This window comes from Suricata suricatta, chromosome 17 (genome assembly GCF_006229205.1).
Source record: "Suricata suricatta isolate VVHF042 chromosome 17, meerkat_22Aug2017_6uvM2_HiC, whole genome shotgun sequence".
NCBI lineage: Eukaryota > Metazoa > Chordata > Mammalia > Carnivora > Herpestidae > Suricata > Suricata suricatta.
This window is the reverse complement of record NC_043716.1, coordinates 43,563,145-43,579,324: the sequence shown is the minus strand read 5'-3', so window position 1 is coordinate 43,579,324 and position 16,180 is coordinate 43,563,145. Positions and strand designations below refer to the sequence as shown.

At 38.2% G+C, this 16,180-nt stretch overlaps 1 protein-coding gene across 1 annotated transcript in view; it reads right to left on the bottom strand.

The window, feature by feature from the left end:
* TANC2 (tetratricopeptide repeat, ankyrin repeat and coiled-coil containing 2) overlaps window positions 1-16,180 on the bottom strand; it is a 365,001-nt gene that overhangs the window by 65,913 nt on the left and 282,908 nt on the right. Inside the window, exon 12 of the mRNA XM_029927266.1 lies at window positions 12,293-12,524. Within this exon, the coding sequence (XP_029783126.1) occupies window positions 12,293-12,524 (232 nt within the window). The remainder of the gene's footprint in view (window positions 1-12,292; window positions 12,525-16,180) is intronic.

Here is a 16,180-nt window from a genome sequence, read left to right as displayed (position 1 = left end):
TAGGAGTAATAAGCAAAAATTAGTACTTTTGACATTTAAACAAGATGACTTTGAATTGTGTGGGTCAACTTACATGTGGGTTTTTAAAAACAAAATTTAGGAGGTGCCTGGCTGGCTCAGTTGGTTAAGTGGCTGACTTCAGCTCAAGTCATGATCTCACAGTTCGTGGGTTTGAGCCCCACATCATGCTCTGTGCTGACCATTTGCTCAGAGCCTAGAGCCTGGTTCTGATTCTGTGTCTCCCTCTCTCTCTGACCGTCCCCTGCTCACCCTCTGTGTCTCTCTCTCTCTCTCAAAAATAAATAAACGTTAAAAATTAAAAAAAAAACAAATTTAGTATAGTACTATAAATGTATTTTCTCTTCTTTATGACTTCCTCTAAGAAATGTTTATTTGTTTTGAGAGAGAGCATGAGTGTGGGATGGGCAGAGAGAGAGGGAGAGAGAGAATCCCAAGCAGGCTCCATGGTGTCAGCACAGAGCCTGACGTGGGGCTACATCCTATGAACCATGAGATGATGACCTGAGCCAAAATCAAGAGTTTGACGCTCAACTGCTTGGGCCACCTGGGTGCTCCCCCTTACGATTTTCTTAACAGCTTTTTCTCCTGTAGTTTACTTTACTGTAAGACTACATTTATATAGGGGCGTCTGGGTGGCTCAGTCAGGTGAATGTCTGGCTTTGACTTGGTCATGATCTTGTGGTCTGTGGGTTTGACCCTCACATCAGGTTTGCTGCTGGCAGCATGGAGCCCACTTCAGACCTCCTGTCCTCCCCACTGCCGGCCCTCCCCTCTTGCTCTCTCTATATTAAAAAAAAAAAAAAAAAGAATACACTATATAATACATATACCATGCAGAGTATGTGTTAATTGACTGTCATTGGTAAGGCTTCAGGTCTATAGTAGGCTATTATCAGTTAAGATTTTGGAAGAATCACAAGTTATATGCAGATTATTGACTCTGTGGGGGTCAGCACCTCTAACCTCTGGGTTGTTTAAGGATCAACTGTAGTTAGAACTTGACAGGCTCTGAAAGCAGGAAAGGAGGGGAAGAAAGAAGTCACTGGATACCTGAGGTGAAAAATCGGTTATACCTGAGGAGGAAAGAGAGGAAGTTGGGGACAGAAGGAAAAGTTTGTGGATTTATGTACAAGATTGGCTCTTTTAAAAGAGTCAAGACCAATCTAAAATACATTTTTGTTTTTCTATTTGAAAACATGCAGATTTTTTCATGATTAATGAAACTTTATGTTTTTCCCTCAAAGTATAAGCTTTATATTATAGGAATTTAATTTCAATATCTTAAAATTAAAAATTTTTTTTTTTATTTTTTGAGACAGAGACACACACAGTGCAAGCAGGGGAGGGTCAGAGAGAGAGGGAGACACAGAATCTGAAGAAAGGCTCCAGGCTCTGAGCTAGCTGTCAGCACAGAGCCTGATGCAGGGCTCAAACCCATGAACCACGAGATTATGATCTGAGCTGAAGTCAGGCACTTAACCGACTGAGCCACCCAGGTGCTCCATAATTTCAGTATCTTAAGAAAGTTCTCAAATTATGAAGAGCTTATTACTTTCATCTGGTGACTTTTTAGGAAATGAACTATGGATTCCAGCTTTATGAACAATGATTATTAATGAAATGGCATTCTAGATGATGTAGTACTAAGAAAAAACATTATTCCTGTGGGGAATCCAAAAAATTAAGGAAGAGAAAAAAGTTGCTTGGAACTAACTGATTGGTCCACAAAACTGGGGACTCTTAAGGCCATGGCACCCTCATCCATAATTTTTGTGTTGAACGTCCATAGAGGAATTTCCTAATCATACTCCACTTGGCAGCCCTAACAGATCTGTCCCTTGTTACTGACCATCACCCTGCCTGACCACGTGGCATGCTGGGGCCAGCCTGGACAGGCCCGGGAGAGCCCACTGCATTATTTTCAAGAGCTGGTCGTTAAGCAGCTGGTAGTCTGAAAGTGGCCGAGGTGGGAATATTGATTTACACAGTGGAAACCAGCAAATATTACAAGCCCTCCTTCCCCAGCGGGCTGTTAAAATTTTACCAGTACACCACTGCCTCCACCACTTCAATTCGACCATCTTGAACTTCACCCGGACTCCTTCACAAGAAAGCCATGATTTTTCCAGTGGAGAAAAAGGCTGGTGATAATGTGTCTGCTGAGATGCATTTCAAATGCATTCTTAGGCATAAAGATCAAGAATAATCTCTCAATTATGATCGGGACATTTTAATGAATGAAATAATTCAACTGCTAATAAAATCAAATTTTCACTTGCATGAATTTCCAGATTTTGTTATTCATCCCACGAGTAAAGTAGACAATATATCATTTAAAAAAAAAAAAAAGAAATATGTGCCCTACTTAACATAATGATACTAAATCTTGGCTATTTTTTCTTTTTTCGAGATTTGCTTCCTTGAAGCTGTTACTTAGAAGTTACCTATTAATATAGCAGATATGAGGTATCAAAAAAATTTCATCTGTTAAGAAATAAGGGCATCATGTTGATCTAAGATTATGTTTTTTTGGGATTCAGAATAAATGCAAAGGACTTCCAAATGGTATTAATATTGTGAAACAATGAGAAGTATGCCTAAAAAAATTTTCAGTTATAAATCTAAGAGATGAGCGCTTAATGATCTTTAGACTTCACCTCTCAAATGCAACCAGCCTTATAAGAATGCTTCTGCCTGCTCATTTTCAAACTTCTGCAGGTTTTATTTATGTATTTATTTATTAAAGTTTGTTTATTTTGAGAGAGTACATGCATAAGGGAGGGGCAGGGGAAGAAGGAGAGAGAGAATCCTAAGCAGGCTCCGTGTTGCCAGTGCAGAGCCCAATGCCGGGCTCAATTCCGCAGAATGCGAGATTATGACTGGAGCCAAAATCAAGAGTAGGATGCCCAACCAAATGAGCCATCCAGGCACCCCTCTGTGGGTTAAATACATAGTCTGTATCATCAGTAGCTATAAAGATTTTTTTTAATTTTTTTTAATGTTTTATTTATTTTTGATACAGACTGAGACAGATCATGAGAGGGGGAGGCGCAGAGAGAGAAGGAGACACAGAACTGGAAGCAGGCTCCAGGCTCTGAGCTGGCTGTCAGCACAGAGCCCGATGCGGGGCTTGAACCCACGAATGTGAGATCTGACCTGAGCCGAAGTCGGAGACTTAACCGACTGAGCCACCCAGGCGCCCCAGTAGCTATAAAGATTTACAGACAAGTGAAAATTAAAAAAAAAAAAATTTTTTTTAAATTTAAAAAACCCCAAAGGATTGCTACTAATTTATTAATAATAAAAGTTTATTTATTTTGAGAGACAGAGAACACATGAGAGTGGGGGAGGGGCAGAGAAGAGAGAGAGAGAGAATCCCAAGCAGGTCTGTACTGTCAGTGCAGAGCCCAATGCAGGGATGGGAGGAATCTCATGAACCGTGAGACCTGAGCTGGAATCAAGAGTCAGATGTTTAACTGACTGAGCTACCCAGATGCCCCTATTATTACTTTTTTAAAAGTAAGCTCTATGCCCAATGTGGGGCTTCAACTCACCACATCAGAGATCAAGAGTTGCATGCTCTACAGACTGAGCCAGCCAGCGCCCTGCCATGTAAGAACGTTTAAAGTGCAACTACCATTGGCTATCACCATTTATTCATAGAATAAAAATATTCTAATATTAAAAAAAATAGGAAAGACATAATCTTTACATAAACATATATACCAATTATATTTACATTCACACAAATTCTGGGCTGTTTTTGTTTTTTGCTCAGGAGCCACTATTCTAGCTGACAAATCTCTGGAAAAGTTTCTAAGCCCTTTGACCTTTGTTTTGATTCTCTTTTTTAAAGTATATATTCACCAGGGATTCCGCACTGGCCTCACTTACATGTACGCTTAACTGCAGGAACTGATCCCTTAGGAGCCCCGTTCTAAGACTCTGTGCAGGGGCATCGGAGGGAAACAAGCATTACAGGGACTGCAAGAGGAGAGACGGTGGCTGGTCCTACAGTCAGAGCTAAATCCTAGTGCACGGGATTTTATTGCTGGTATATGGTATGGGAATTATTGAAAGCGAAAAGAAGGCTCCTATCAGACATTTTTGTTCAGAAAAGCTTCACATTACGTATGAATTACCTTCCTTTCAGTTATGATAACAAACTAGGATCTCCTTTCATGGAATATTGGTGGCTGAAGCGAGCGCTTACCAGGAGACTTCAAAACTTTCCCATTTGTTTTCTATGCATGTACATACATATGAATATGCTTTAGTCACCACACTTGTAAAGTGTCATGAAAATACTCTTATTATTATTTAAAATTTTTTAAATGTTTGTTTATTTTTGAGAGAGACAGACAGACAACACGAGTGGGAGACGGACAGAGAGAGGGAGACGCAGAATCCGAAGCAGGCTCCAGGCTCTGAGCTGTCAGCAAAGAGCCCAATGTAGGGCTCAAACCCATGAGCTGTGAGATCATGACCTGAGCCGAAGCTGCCGCTTAACTGACTGGGCCACCCAGGTGCCCCGTGACTCTTATTTTTATTTTTTAAAAAGAAAAACATACAATTTGAAATCTGGCTTTTGAATCTAAACTGTATGTGTTTTCAACTGAACTTTCCTGAACAGAAAACTTCAGCTACCTTTAAAAAATTCTCTGAGGATGGGGCGCCTGGGTGGCTCAGTTGGTTAAGCACCAACTTCGGCTCAGGTCATGATCTCACAGTTCATGGGTTTGAGCCCCACATGGGGCTCTGAACTGCCTGGAGCCTGCTTCAGATTCTGTGTCTCCCTCTCTCTCTGCCCCTCCCCTGCTCATGCTCTGTTTCTCCTTGTCTCTCAAAAATAAATAAATGTAAAAAAAAAATTCTCTTAGGGATGCTTGAGTGGTGCAGTTGGTTAAGCGTCTGACTGTTGATCTTGGTTCAGGTCAAGATCTCAACAGTTTGTGAGTTCAAGCCCCACAGTGGGCTCTCTGCTGATGGTGTGGAGCCTGCTTGGGATTCTGTCTCCTTCTCTTTGCCCCTCCCCTGCTTGTGCTTGCTCTCTCTTCCCCAAAGTAAATATTTAAAAAAATTTTTTAAAGTCATTGTGATAAAATTTACATACAGTTAATTGCAAAGGTCTTAATTGTAGACTTTGACCAGTTTTGACAAATATATATATTAATGCAACTAACATCTCAATCAAAACATACAACATTTCTATCACTCCAGAAAGTTCCTCAGGTTCCCTCGCAGTCAATCCTCAACAGGCAATCACTCTTCTATCACTATACACTTGCTTCTTTTGCTTACCATGTTTTTGAGATTCATCTGCATTGCTGAGTGTATTATTAGTTTGTTCTTTTTAACACTATAAAATATTCCACAAAATGAATATACTACAATTTGTTTATCCATTCTTGTGATGATGGACATTTGGGTTGTATCCTGGTTTTAACGACTATGAATAAAGCTGCTATGAACATCCTTGTACAAAAGTCTTTTTGTAGACCCTGTTTTCATTTCTTTTGGGTAAATATATAATAGGAACAGAATTGCTTGGTCAGAAAGCAGATTTATATTTAACTTTATAAAGAACTGCCAAATAGTTTTCCAAAGTAGTTGTACCATTTTATACTCCCACCAGCACTGAGAGTTCCACTTGATTACCATCCTCACTAATATGTGATGTTCAACTTAAATTTTAACTATTCTAGTGGGAGTAAAGTGGTGTCTCATTGTGACTTTAATTTTCATTTTCCTGATGACTAATGATGTTAAAGCCCTTTTCATGTGCTTGTAGGCACATCTGTGTATTTTCTTTTGTTAAGTGTCTAAATCGTTTGTTCATTAGGCTTATGTTGAATCTATAGACCAGTAGGGGGAAAAATTCCAATCTACAAACATGGTATACTTCTTCCATTTACTAAGTTCTTTAATTTCCCTCTGCAATGTTTTGTAGCCTTCACTGTGGGGGTCTTACACATCTTTTGTTACATTTATCCTTACGTATTTTGATGCTACAGAAAAAGTAATTTGTTCCACTTATATCTACTGCTGTGTCAGACAGCTAGGGGTTAGTCACGTGGCTGTGGGCTAAATCATCTAGAAAAAAACCTCACATATCAGACCTAGAATGACTTGATGACTAAAACAGTCAACTGGAACTCTTATATATGGCCTCTCTATGCGGTTTTCACTTCTTTACTTCTTACAGGACAATGGAATCCTTCAAAAGCAAGAGTTTCAGTGAACAAGATGGAAGGTGCATGGACATTTATGACCCAGCTTCAAAATGTCACATAGCATCACTTTGTAGTATTCTGTTGGTTGAAGCAGTCACAAGCCTGCTACAATTCAAGGGGAGGAGACAGAGACCCCTAGCTTTGGATGGGAGGAATGTAAAAGAATTTGCAGCCATGTTTTAAAACTACCACACTACTTTCTAAGTTTCAGTTTTCAACTGTTTCCCTGCTAGTGTAAAAATACAATAGATATATAAATATTGACCTAATAGCCTGAAGTTCTAGATTTATTATTAGTTTAAGTTGGCTTGTTTTTTCTTTTGTAGATTCCTTAGAATGTTCTAGGTAAAAAATCTTCAAGTAAAGACAGATTTATTTCTTCCTTTGCAATCTTTACTACTTGCTTGTTTGCTTTCTTACTGTGCTAGCCTGGGCTACCACTGGAGTGGTGAATGTTAAATGTAAGTGGTGTGAGTGAGGGGACATTCTTGTCTTGTTCCAGATATTCGAGGGAAAGTACTTAACATTTCATTGTTAGCTGTATGTTTTTCGGAGTTTTCTTTATTAGACTAAGTTTTCTTTTATTCCTAGTTTGCAGAAAGTTTTTATCACTAATTGTGGTATTTGGTCAAAGGTTTTTCTGCATTTATTGAGATTATATACATATACATATGTATTTTATATGCATCTATTTATATAAAGACATCTAGATTTTCCCACTTATTCTTTTAATATGATGAATTACACTGATTAACTTTCAAATGTGAAACTAACATTGCATTTCTGATCAAGTAGGACTAATTGATTTGCTATTAACTTTTTTAGGATGTTGCTATTATGATCATGAGGAATACTGGTCTGTAATTTTCTTTTCTTGCAAGATCTGTATCATATTTTGGTTTCAGTATTACACTTGTCTAACAAAATGAGAAATGTTCCCTTCTCCTCTACTTTTCTGAAAATATTTGTGTATGATTGACATTATCTCTTCTTTAAATGTTGAAAACAATTATGAGCTAGGAGTATTTTTGTTGAAGATTTTTTTCCCTTTAAACTAAACATTAAATTGAATAAAGGCTATTCAGATTTTCTGTTTCTTCTTAAGTCACTTTTGGTAAGCTATATTTTTTAGATAATCTGTACAGTTTATGTTGTTGAATTTATGTTATAAAGGTGTTCATACTAATTCCTTATTTTTCTTTTAATATCTTATAGGAACTGTAGTGCTATTACCTCTTTTATTCCTGATATTAATTTGAGTTTTTCTTTCCTCATTTTTGTGATCAATCTTGCTAGTGTTTACTCATTTTCTTTTTCTTCCTTTTTTAAATTGTTTTTTTAATAGTTTATTGTCAAATTGGTTTCCACACAACACCCACTGCTCTTCCCCACAAGTGCTCTCCTCCATCACCACCACCTCTTTCCCCCCCTCCCCCTCCCCCTTCAACCCTCAGTTCCTTTTCAGTATTCAATAGTCTCTCAGGTTTCGCGTCCCTTTCTCTCCCCAACTCTCTATCCCTCTTCCCCTCCCCCTGGTCCTCCATTAGGTCTCTCCTGTTCTCCTGTTAGACCTATGAGTGCAAACATATGGTATCTGTCCTTCTCCGCCTGACTTATTTCACTTAGCATCATTTTAAAGATACATTTTTTTCTATTTATTGAGGTCTTCTTTTGTTTTTACGATTTTCTTCTTTCTGCTTACTCTGGGTTTATTTTCCTCATTTTTTTTCTAGTTTAGTACGTCAGAAACTTAGATGTTAATTTTACATTCCTCATTTTGAAATATTTTATAATTTCCTTTGTGGTTTCTTCATCTCAAGGGTTATTCAGAAGTACGTTGTTAAATTTCTAAATATTTGGGGATTTTATTTGTATTGATTTCTCATTTAGTTCCATTATCTCAGATGACATTTTCCGTAAGATTTTAATTTTCTGCAATCTTCAGACTTGGTTTTATGGCCCAGAATATGGTCCTGTGTACTTGAGAAGAATGTTTATTCTGTAGTTATTGAGCAGTATTCTTTAAGTTGAGAGTGGATCAGGTTGGTTGATAGTGTTGTTTAAATCTTCTATACATTTGCTTTCTATCTGCTTATTCTAACACTTACTGAGATGTGTTAAAATCTCCAGCTATGATTATTTGCCCGTTTATCTCTTTAGTTCTATCAGTTTTTGATTCATGTTAAAAACTTAAAATTTTTACTTTGAAATAATTTTTTCATTAAGATATTTATTATTGAAATACAGTGATAAACAATGTTATATTCATTTCAGGTATACACATGGCAATCTGACCATGATTCATGTAATTTGAGCCTTTGCTACTTGGTATATACACATTTAGGATTATTTTACCTTCCCAGAAATTGGTCCTTTTATGTTTATCAAATGCCCCTCTGGTAACACTCCTTGTCTTGAAGTCTACTCAGCCTCACATTAATATACCCACTCCTGCTTTCTTATGCTCCATGGTTACAAGGCATATATTTTTCTATTCTTTTAATCTATGTCTTTGTATTTAGATAACCTCTCTTATAGATAGCATATTGCTCTTTTTATTTGGTCTGATAGTTTCTGCCTTTTAATATAAATGCTCAGTCCAAGATATCATATGTTCTCACTCATGTTAGCCAATTTGACAATAAATTATATTAAAAAATGTTCAGTCCATTTGAACTTAATGTAATTATTGACTGATATGACTGATTTTAAGTCTATTATCTTACTTTAAAAAAATTAATTTGATTTTGTTTTTTTGGCCTTAGGTCTACAACATAATGATTTGATCTCTGTATACACTGTAAAATGATAATCACAAGTCTAGTGAACATCTATCACCTTACACAATTACAAACTTTTTTGTGATAAGAATTTTTAAGATTTACTCTCCTAGCAAGTTTCAAATATGCAATACAGTATTATTACTGTAGTCACCATGCTGTATATTACATCTCCATGACTTATTTATTTTATAGCTGGAAATTAGTATATTTTGACTCCTTTCTTCCATTTCTCATACCCCACCCCCACCTTTGGCAACCACCAATCTGTTCTCTATATCCATGAGATGGGTTTTTTTTTTTTTTAGATTCCACATATAAGTGAGACCATATAGTATTTGTATTTCTCTGCTTGATTTAATGCTTCTTTTTTTAGCAGCCTAACACAACACTCATTTTCTTATATTTTTCTTTTTCAAAATTTTTAATTAAAATTTTTTGAACTTAAGTATAGTTGGCACACAATGCTGATTAGCTTCAGGTATGAAACACAGTTTAATTTCTGTGCAACTTAAATTATGCTATACTCACCACCAGTGTAGCTACCATCTGCCACCGGATAGCACTTTCATACTATCACTGACTATATTCTCTCTGCTGTCTTTTATTCCCACTTACTCCATCTTTCAAAAAAATTTTATTTTCTTCCTTCCTGCTTTATCAGTTAATAAAATACTTTTTAGTATTTCATTTATTTTACAAATTGTGTTTTCAGCTATTAATCATGATGGGGACTTTTTTAAAAGAACATGGGAATTAGTATAATTAAATTCACTTAGAATAATATTTATCAATAAGCGTATCTAAAGCTGTTTCTGGAGACCTACATGAGCAGCAAATATATCTAGAAGTAAAATTAAAATACATGAGTCACGATTGAGAATCTGGAGCTGAGTCTACAAGCCTTTGGATATTGTCCTTGAATAAGCCTACGATGTAGGTCCTCATTATCACTGTCCTTCCACCAAGGCACTTGGTATTGTGAGGAATTTCTATGTTCACTCATTTGTTCAAACTTTATTTCCTCAAATGCCTACTATGCTCAAGGTGAGGGAACCACTACGAAAGATAAAAGGTGAATGAGCAAAGGTTCCTAACTTGAGTACCATGCAAGTTAGTTAAAGGGATAGGACAATTACACAAATAACTAATTCTTATAAAGCACGAAGTATAGTATCGGACATGTAGTTCAGTAAATGTTGGTAATAAAATGCTAAATTCTTATTATGCATATAACAATGTCTTAAGTACCATAAATTAGAAATTTTAAAAAACCCTAACGTCAGTTAGGAAGGATACTGTATCTTCCTGGAGGGTGACTGGTGGATCAGCAAGCACTGTAGGAATGAAGTGGCATTTAAGATGGTTGTTGAAAGATAGGCAGAATTCTGACAGAGATGTAAGCGGAAGGCATAACAAGAAAAGGAAAGAATGAGCAAATGTATGAAGGCAGGAGAATGTCAGTGAGTGTCTGAGGACTGGTGAGTATTTTACATTTAAACACGGGATTCGTACAGATAAAAGTATATAGTAAGGCTGGAAAGGGGGTTGGATCCATGCCAGTGAGTACCTTAAATGCTAGACTAAGAAGCTGGAAGTTAATTCATTAGGCAACAGGGAGTCATTGGAGGTTTCTGAACAGGGAAATTGAGTGATGAAAGTGATACTTGATGGAGATTTATTTGGAAGCAGTATAGAAAGTCTAGAAGACTGCAGAGGGTGGGGCTGAGCTTCCCCACCAGGTATGTCACAAATGGGTTAGAGGTGTGCTTAAAAATGAATCGCGGGGCACCTGGGTGGCTCAGTCGGTTAAGTGTCCGGCTTCGGCTCAGGTCAGATCTCACGGTTCCTGGGTTCGAGCCCCACGTCGGGCTCTGTGCTGACAGCTAGTTCAGAGCCTAGAGCCTGTTTCAGATTCTGTGTCTCCTTCTCTTTCTGACCCTCCCCTGCTCGCACTCTCTCTCTCTGTCTCTCAAAAATAAATAAAAAGCATTAAAAAAAAAAAAAAAGAATCGCTGTAGCCCTCAAGGTACTGGGGGCGTGGCAAAGCTGTAACTTCAAGGCCAGTCATGTCTAGCCATAAGGAGTTGTCAATTTTTTATCCTGGCACACTATACAAATTTTTATAACTTTCTGTGCTATGATGTGAAGGAAGCACTAAACAGAAAAACAAAAGACCAGGAAGGGTAGTAATATCAGTATGATGCCATGAGCAAAGGCCACTGAATGGCCTTTGGGTTGACAATGGCAGGAATGAATTTGAGATTGATGGATGTAAGAAACATCAGGAAGGCAGAATCAGCAGGATGTAGCCTTACTGTACAGAAAATATGCTTTAAAATATCTGTGGAGAAATTCCAAGGTTTAAAAAAGTCTAGGGTATAGAGAAACTAATAGGTAGGAGACGTATAGACAGGTCAGAGTTGAGAAGTCTGAGATCCTGATACCCAAGTAACTAGTATAGAGGTTGAAATAACTGAAGACGGTGGCCAGGAGAATGGAAACTATGGTCACTTTTTCTTCCTGAGTACCTCCAAAACCCTCAGGGAAGATGTACAAGTCTCTCAGGAATAAAATGGGATTGTCAGGAGCCTCATGATCACCCAGGTCCTTTTCTCTGGCTCCCAGCACTGATAAAACATTGTTAACGGGGTGGGGCAGACAAGGGTGAGGGGGGAGATGCTGACACATACACCATGGCCGATGCTAGGGCTGCGGGGGGAAAGAGAGGGGAGGCATCAGAGGGAGATGGATTCCATTTCATATTTCCCCCCACTTCTTAAAAATATCTTGAACGCCTTCTAAAGAGCTTTTAGTAGAAAGCTGATTTGTAGTACACAGAGTTGTGCAACCATGGATGCCATTTTATTTGACCTGTACTGTGAAGTAATAAAAACCAAACACAAAGATGAGGAGGTTTCTAACCACACAAACTCCACAACACTGAGCTGGAGTCATGGCTTTACTGATTTTTTGAACTCTATGGAAAGGACTAGAAATTCTACTATCTTTAGTGCAAGAAAAATGTATTCTATTAATGAGAATTTTTATAAAGAAAGGAGGGAGTAGCAGTTCCTATAGGAATTTTTATTATTTTCAGGTAAAATCTTTTCTCTGTCAACTGTATCCTGTGGGACATCAGCTACGGAACATTTGGTTTTGGCAATGTGATAAAAATAAGTCATCTCTATGGCATGCTGTAGGTGAACTTGGGCTCCAAAGCTGCCACCTTTCACCTTCTTTGCACCTCATCTGTACCTTTGTGGAGATTCTCCAGGGGCTCCAGGACCCCCCTCCGGAAGGAGGCCATGGGGTCTTGAACACAAGACCGAAGGCTCAGCATGCTCTGTAAATGCGGCTCCCGGAGAAGCTGCTCCCGATAGGCGGCCAGCTGAGGTGAGCGGCAGAGCAGGGCGGCGACGTTGTGGACAAACTCCGGTACCAGGCAGGTGTAGGCATTATCTGCTTGGCAGTAGTGATAGGCAACCACCTACAACAGACGGATGAGAATACAAATGGGTTACCAGGAGCGACGGCCATGGTTATTGTACGTCTCCCCGTTCCTCATCCTTTTCAAGTGAGACCAAAAGCTGCTATCTCAGAAACTGCCTGATGTATCTAAAATCAGAACTTTGGTACAATATTTCTATTGTTTACCTGTATCATAATTCACAATTAAAATTTATAAATGGAAAATGGGCTTTGGATTAGGAGATTCCTTTGCAGGATGTGGGTTTTGGATTATAAGAAATAGGAAACAAGACTGAGAATAAAGATTTACATTAATCTCTCTAATATGTACTCAGCACAGAAGAGTAAAGGAAAAAGTCAAATCTTGTAACAAAGCATTAGGAATAAAATAATCACAGAAAAACTATGTTAATCTCAATATGCACATATGCTTATTAAGTCCCTACTTTTTAAAATTAATGTGCTATAAATAGCTTCACAAAAAATAATTTCAGATTTAAGAATTAACATTAAATATTTTCTAGCATCCACAGACAATCAGAATTAGATGATGGGGAACAAAGAAAGGAGTGAGATTTTTGTTAACTGCAGGTCTTAAATTCAAAGAACTTCAGAAAATGTGTGAGTTTTAATATCATCCAGGGTCTAGGCTTTCTGGCTGAAACCTGGTTTTAACCTCTAGTTTGTTGTTGTGTTTGTTTGTTTGTCAAAATTTGCACAGAGCTCACTCCAAACCTCCTGGTTGTTTTCTCTGCCTCAAGGCCAAGTGCAGAGAGTGTTTAAAAAAAACAACAACAACATGTTTTTTTAATGTTTATTTTTGAGAGAGAGAGAGAAAGTGCTAGCACAAGTGGGTAAGGGGCAGAGACAGACAGGGAGAGAGAGAATCTGAAGCAGGCTCCAGGTTCTGAGCTGTCAGCACAGATCCTGATGTGAGGCTCAAACTCATGAACTGAGAGATCATGACCTGAACCAAAGTCGGACGCTCAACCGACTGAGCCACCAGGGGCCCCGAGGGTGGCTTTAATCCTGTGCACTCTGTTGACTCAGTACTACTCACGAAAGTGATGGGACTGAGGAGGTAACATGAAATCGGCAGGGGAGATTTCAGCCTGAATGTATGGAAAGCACCTGGCATGGTGCTCAGCACGAAGGAGGTGACAGTGATGTAAGCTGATGCTGCCATCATCATCATCACCCTCCTCCTTTCCCTTCTCTTCCTCTCCTCCTCCATCATCATCATCATCATCAAATTCTGTATAGTCTCTCTCTCTCTCTCTCTTTTTTTTTTTTTTAGCTACTGGCTTTGTGTCCTTAGGCAGCTGAAAACTGCCTTAGGAGATATAGATATACCACTGGGACTTCAGCTCGTCTACCATTTCTCAGAGAATAATCATCCACTAAAGTGTTCTATTCTGAAGACTCCTCATCACTAAGTATGGTCATCCTTAACAAATACTAGGAATGTCACTTTAAAAAAAAAACCTGAAATCCTTCTCATTAAGCACACACACAAAACCTTAATATGGGGAAATGTTACTACACACATAATGCTGAGGATAGGAATTGCTTACGAGTGAAGCAGTGATATCTAAGCACAATATGGAACTGGAAATAAGAAGCTATATTCTCAAAATCTCCACTCTTTTCTTCAGATAGATTGGCCACTGCTTTACTGCCTATCTTAAGCACAATATAAGGAACCAAAGAGAAAACCTGGCAGCAACTGATCTGTTCTCTCAACGAAGAGTGAATGTCAGTGGTTAAGTCTGCATGGATACAAATACCCACTTCATAAGAAGCAAACAGCAAACCTCTGAATCAATATGAACTTTCATATTTTACCTCAATTGATTCCACATGTGGAGGCCAAGCACAGCTGAGCTAATCAGCTGTAACTTACCCTTTACCCAAAGTCATGGGATAGAAGTTGGAAGATAAAAATTCTCAAATTTAGGAGGAGGTTCCTTTCATGGATTTTAATAAAAATCATCTGTGCTCTTGACTGAGGTTTTATGTAATAATGATCACTGCTAAAGTTACCCCTTCTGTGGCTACCTTTCTCTTAATTTAAAATATTTCTTCAGCATTCCAAATAAAAGTCTCAACTGCTTTGCAGAATTCAGGCAGAAAGACCATTCAACATCACGAAATTTGCACTGTGGCTCAAAATAGGTTCTTTACTAGACATTTCAAAGTAGTTACGCAGCACACAGTTATGTAGTAACTGACAAACATATGTACAGTTGTCAAAACTACTTGGTACTTCCTCCAAATTGTCTACTGACACCGTCTACAACTTTTCTTACATATACAATAGGAAACAAACCTGGTAATGTAGTTTTTTTTTCCTTCAGTGTCTCATTGTACCGGTGTTCAGTGGCATTAGATCCCTCCCTGCAGCTTTGGGAAGGTTAACTCAGCCACCCATAATAAATTACTATTATTCCAACTTCTTGGAAGTGATTCAGAATTAGTCCTCCCCCAACAAACTAGCAGGTGAAACCTTTCTCCTTGGTGAACTTTGGTCTCCCATGGTGATTTGTTGAAATTTCATTTTCAGTCATATGATTAATTTTTCTCCATCTCAAGTTTTTATTATGCTAAGTCCCTATAATTTTTGTTAAAATAATTCTATTCAAAATACACCCAATATGACCAGAATTATATTAATTCTTTGGGGAAGGTAGCAAGTAAATTTTAGATTACTCCTAGGAGGAAAGAAAGAAAAAGGCAGGTTTGTAGGTATATAGACAAAAGAAAAGACTTGAGGTCAGGATAGCCTTGGATATAAAGAGCTGTGATTTGGGGCACCTGGCTGGCTCCGTTGGTGGAGCATGTGACTCTTCATCTTGGGGTTGTGGGTTCAAGCCTCACCCTGAGTACTGAGATTACTTAAACAATACAATTTAAAAAAAAAAAAAGCTTTGACTTAATGCTGTATACAAGAATCACAAAAAAGTATAATCCTCATCAAACGACCTAATCAAATGACTGAGTGGCAGTAAATCTGTCAGGTTTGTGTTACAAGTCCCAGGCCTTCACTCTCCAAAGACCATTTTCTACTTTGAAGAAATGAATAATCTGTGACAAGACTAAGCTAATCTCATATGAAGAAAAGACAGCTCTGACTATGTGGAATTCATCTGGAACATAAACATCTGATTTACGTAATGACTGGCATTTGTATTGTTTACGTGCTTGTGCTGCAAGCGCTCTGCCTCAGGCCTGCTCTCATTCTTACTCCATGTCTCCTTCTCATCACCTCCTGAGCTCCCTCAGCCCCACCTGAAGCCTTGCTCAGCACATCCCTTCCAACACTTTGGTGTAGCTTCCAAGATTTCCAGGGACTGGAGGTTCAGTATGAATAATGACCTTCTCTTCCCTTTCCCTGTCCCCCAACTCTAATCCTCACTCTGGGTCTGGAAGCTAAGAATAGCTCCCAGACTTGGGTTCTGCCTCAGTAATTTTCCAGCTCAGAGTTCTACTTTTTTTTTTCTTTTGGCAGTAGGACTTTTTTTTTACATTTTAACTTTTTATTTTGAACTAATTTTAGACTTTCAGAAATGTTGCAAAAGGAGTACACAGAATTTCCGTATATCCCTCACCCAGCTTCTCTTTTTATTAATATCTTATATAACCATAGAATAATTATCAAAACTAGGAAATAACATT